At 38.3% G+C, this 5,000-nt stretch overlaps 1 protein-coding gene across 2 annotated transcripts in view; it reads left to right on the top strand.

Moving 5' to 3' along the window:
* Window positions 1-5,000, top strand: part of LOC138019371 (protein XRP2-like) — a 23,233-nt gene that overhangs the window by 1,856 nt on the left and 16,377 nt on the right. For both annotated transcript variants that reach the window (XM_068866136.1, XM_068866137.1), the window contains exons 3-5: window positions 458-549; window positions 3,156-3,212; window positions 4,370-4,485. In XM_068866136.1, the coding sequence (XP_068722237.1) occupies window positions 458-549; window positions 3,156-3,212; window positions 4,370-4,485 (265 nt within the window). The remainder of the gene's footprint in view (window positions 1-457; window positions 550-3,155; window positions 3,213-4,369; window positions 4,486-5,000) is intronic.

Raw genomic sequence — 5,000 nt, 5'->3', positions numbered from 1 at the left:
TTGTCAATGGGTTTACCTCTTGGGTGAAAAAGGGTTGACAACACAAACATTCCCTTAAAAGACTACATCTGTGTTTTGTCTTCAAACCCTTTTGCCTCGTAAGAGTCGTACGCATATAGTTTACTTCGTTTTAATTCATAGTCATTGGGGAACCCCATAGTGGTTAACCCATCCACTCCTCAGGTGCCCTAGCATGCCCCCAGTTGACAAGTAAAATCATCTGGCGTTAGAGTAAAATCTGTGAAGTCTCACTCTCATGGGTCAATGGGTTAGTGAAGGGGTTATAGGTTTTGACTTGTTAACTCATCCACTCTCCCTGAATGCGCCCTGGGATACATTGTACCCCCAGTTGAGAAGTAAAATCGTCTGGGGCTAGACAGAGTATTAAGTCTGTTAAGTCTGACACTCCCAGCGGTCGATGCGTTAACACTTTATTTATTGTGTTTGTATTCTGCAGAATTGCGACATCTTTATTTTAGATCACACAGATTCGGTACAAGTTGATGATTGCATTGACTGCCGCATTGTGATTGGACCTTGTGGGGGAAGGTAAGCTACCCGGTAATGCTGTTTCTTTTACTTTCCAGCTCTTGTTTGGAATCCTCCTTTAGTTTTGTTTTTTTGTTTTTACGAGACATCTGGTTTGTCTCTTCTACTGGGCAAACCTTCCCAGAGGGAAGGAGCACAAACAGGACTTGAGGACCTATGCGAGGTGCTCCACCCTACCCTATCCAGACCAGAAAGACCAGACCACAACACCGGGAACTATATGCCCTACTCTTTACGGCAAGTGTCCCACAGGATTATGAACATTGAAGGGTTCTAAGACAGGACCTCCGGCTTATCGTCCTTATCCGAGAAGACTAGAGAGTCTAACCATTTGCAGATGTAATTACAAAGGCAGCACTTTCTCCTCAGTTATTTAAAGACCCTGAGTGTTGGTCCGGCCGGAGTTGAACTCACGACCTCCTGCGTGACAGCCCGGTGCTCAACCAACTGAGCCACCGGTGCACGGTGTATAACATGCTTGATGACGGCTGAGAAGGAGAATATGGAACTTCTGTTGTTATTGTAAACTTGCTCTATGGAAACTAATTAGTGATGAAATGCAAAGGCAAAAAAAGACAGCTGTCTTTTTTATATAGCCGCATTTATCTCACCAATTATCTTTTATTAGTATTTACTTTTTTAAAAGAATGTTATCTAAAGAGCTGAAACATTGGATGAAAGGCTCATGTTTTTTCTCGTTAGTTTTTCTTTTTTCTTTTTTCTTTTCATAAGTAGTAAATGTTAATGAAAATGGTCATCTGTTATAATTATTATATTTTGGCTTATAGAAGTATCATACAATTGTATAATATTTCTTTATAATTGAATTGACTGGGTATTACTACATGTACCTTCAAGCATTTTCAACACATCTACCTACACGTAATTCTGATTTTATTAAGGCCACACCTATTCCTTGCAATCATTGCGTGAGCTCTTAAATGTATGAGTTTATGAGCATTGATTTGATGATTGAAATACAGTGTACATACCAAATTTTGGTAAGCTTCACAAAACATCCTCTTTTCATTCTCGTCAACTTCAACGTCACTGTTTTCTAGAAGTACAACTAGCTTGAATGTCACAACATGTCCCCCTAACTCTATTCCTTAAAAGCCCAGTTTTCACTAGCAACAAAAGTGAAAGCGAATGCTGCCAGCGCTGTGAGTGGAATCTTGAATGGATCTTTTTCATTGGATGAACATCACAGCTTGGGTTGTTTTTGCATTATGTCCCGTTTTCACATGTCACACAAGCTTGAGCACAAGGACAAGCTATGTTAAGAAAAAAGGAAAAAATTTGATCCAAGTACGCTTGTGCTTATGCTTGCATCAGGCCCATTTTCACCTTGAAATAAGCACTCTTCTGCTTGCATTTGTGCTTGTGGTTGTGTTTGCATTGCTTGTGAAAACTAGGCTTGAGTAATCAATGCTACTGCTACTACTATTAGATGGCTATTGATCTATTTTTTTAAATAGCGCTCTAGATGGAAGTAATATTACTACTGTCTAATAACTACATTGTATAACCCTAACTTGTAATTATGAATGTCTCCAATGATAGTGTTAGCTCCACTGTTGAGTTTGATGCTACATGTAAGTCAGACTTAAGAGATTACAAATGTACTTCATGACATATCAAAATTGAGTGTCGTCTTGGTCCTGGACATTTATGGAGTTTTGGAATCTGGGCCCAATAATATTTTATTTCTTATTGTCCTTAAATGTGAAGACCGTAAAAACTCATTTGATATTAAGGAGGCTCGAACCAGTTTCAACGCTTCCAAATGACGCTCTTATTATGTAGAAGGATCGGCACCACAACGTTGTTATTGGCAATATTGTGGTACCAAATGAAACACAAATTATTGCTGAACAAGATACAGTCAATATTGTGATGTAATATGTCACTGTGGCAACGGGCAAGCCCTGTAAAAACACCCTTTATTTTTTCTTTAGTTACTTATATCTCAAAAACGATATTGGTTACCCCCATTTTTTATTTCTGAAAAGTCAGTAATCAGAAGGGCATGATGAAACTTTCTGCAAAGTTTTAAAAAATTCTGTGTAGTGGATTCAGAGCCAGCTTAATTTTGTGATTTTTTTAAGGTAGCTCTAATCCTCTGGAGTGAATTTTTCAAATCTTTACCGAAAGTTTCGTCGCGGCCTTCTTGACTAATCACTTTTCAGCATTAAAAAAGGGGGTTCACCTAGTTCGTTTTTGAGATCCAAAATGTAAGGTGTTTTTGCTGGGTTTTCCCGTTGCCAAGGTAACTTTTTTCCTTTACAATAATGATCACATCTTGTTTGGAAATAACTCTTGTTTCATATGGTACTATAACATTGCTGTTACCTGATACAGTGTTGTAGCGTTATTCGATCTAAACAGGGAGTCTAAGTGTTGAAACCCTTTCAAACAAAGCAGTGTCTTTCTCTCTGAGTTGCTTTGAATAGTCGATGTAGGGATTTGAGCCTACTGTACATGTTTGACGTTCTCATAAGACTGGTACCTTAGCCCTTTTAGCTTGCCTGGTGTTGTGGTGTCATCTTTGTTGCCGGTTTTTTTTTTTCAGTGAACTTTTAGCTTTTCTTCTTTTCTTTCTCCAGTGTCTTTTTTAGAGATTGTAAAGAATGCCAAGTAGTACTCGCTTGTCAACAATTTCGGTAAGTTTTTACTTCAGCTTTTTCTGCACCACAGTGCCACTTACGAATTTTACTCTGGATGACATCTGGCCCCAGCTGTTCAAAAGATTGATAACGCTATCCACTGGATACAGTAAATTACTTTCCATTGGATAGCGCAATTGGGTTTGCTATTACTTACCCACTGGATAGCACTATTTGAACAACCGGTGCCTGATGATTATCAATTGAATAATAATAATTATTACATGTATTTTAGGGACGGGAGATTGCATCTGTCAGGCTGCAAACGGTTAATATACTCTCTATAGAAACACTCAAAACGATTCCCTTTTTGTAATTAAAAAACTTTTTAACAAGTGGCACAATCAAGTACAAATTACCACAGAAGCTAACTTTTTGTCAAAAGGTACATGTAATGCCTTGGCAAGTTTATAAATGTGTTTATTGATTAAGACACGGATGTTTCCTTAGTTTGCTCAAGAAATCTGATAGAAACTTGAAGGGTCTAAAAAATTGCCCAATCGTTAAAGGGGCTAGGTCACGCAATTTCAGGCAATTTCAGCACTGATCGAATGGTCATAGAATTAACTAACATATCAAAATAACTGTTCAAAACTATAGAAGAACTCTAACAAAACACAGGGAAGCCAAGAAAGGACATGGATGGACAAAACTGGAGAAGATTGAAATGGATTGAATTTGGGTAAATTTGAAAAACGTCGGCCCACCTTTTTTCCAATTTATATCAGTCTATATCAAAATGTCATTTTAACAAAGCTGGAAAATCATTCTCAGTTGTTATGCGGCCGTGATTTTGCAAATGAGAGACTCTTGCTCTGCCAATTTGACGTTTAGAGCTCATAATTAACAAAATTAAACAAAATTACCTAAAATAGCGTGACCTATCCCCTTTAAGTCTCTTGGTAACTTTTAAAAAGTGAATCTTGTTGCACAACCTGTATATGTCTAATAAATTCACCTACAGGTGTATCTGACAAAAACTTGCTATAGAGAATGTGTATTTTCATGCAAAACTCGTGATAAGCGGGGCTTCCTGTCAGCCAATTTCAAAGTTTCTGGTTATTTTCTTAGAAGCAAATCTCAGAAAACAACATTCCTCTTACCTGTACCTAGCCTTAACTTTGTTTAGTAATAAAAGAGTGTTTTCCATGCAGAACTCGTGATTGCAAGAAGATGGACTTCTTTTTGCACTGTGCTACTCAGCCTGTAATTGAGACGTCAAGTGGCATGAAATTTGGTTGTTATCAGTACTTCTATCGTGGACTAGAAGGTAAGGAAGAGAATCTAATAGTATACAATCACCAATTTTCATAAGCACATCATCTGTAACCTGTGTGGCTTCAGTTTTCAAGGGAAGGAGGCTGTCAACCTTGAATTGCAATTCGTGATCTGATGTATTTCTAGACATTTTAACAGTCTTGGATTTCCCAACTTTCTATGACTTTTGCCGGAAACGTTCGAAGGAGAAAGAGTACTCCGACGCGAAGATTACCATGTGGTCGAGTCTCACACAAAATGCCCGTGGCTCCATATTATACAGTGCAGCCTTCTCAAAATGTTTTTGGGGAGCAGGTTATAAGGAAAGTGAAGACGGTTTTGGTGCCAAAGGCACCCAAGCGAGGGGCCACTGAAAAACGCAGACTGCAGACTGTGCAGACCGTCTGTAAAATGAAAATTCAGTTAGCCTGAATTAGGCCTAAATAACATTCGGTTAGCCTAATTAGGCCTAAATAACATTCAGGTTAGCCTGTTTACGGTTAGCTCTCAATAATAGTGAGGGTAACG

Source organism: Montipora capricornis, chromosome 10 (genome assembly GCF_036669925.1).
Source record: "Montipora capricornis isolate CH-2021 chromosome 10, ASM3666992v2, whole genome shotgun sequence".
NCBI lineage: Eukaryota > Metazoa > Cnidaria > Anthozoa > Scleractinia > Acroporidae > Montipora > Montipora capricornis.
The sequence above is the reverse complement of the archived record's forward strand: the minus strand, read 5'-3'. Positions and strand labels throughout refer to the sequence as shown.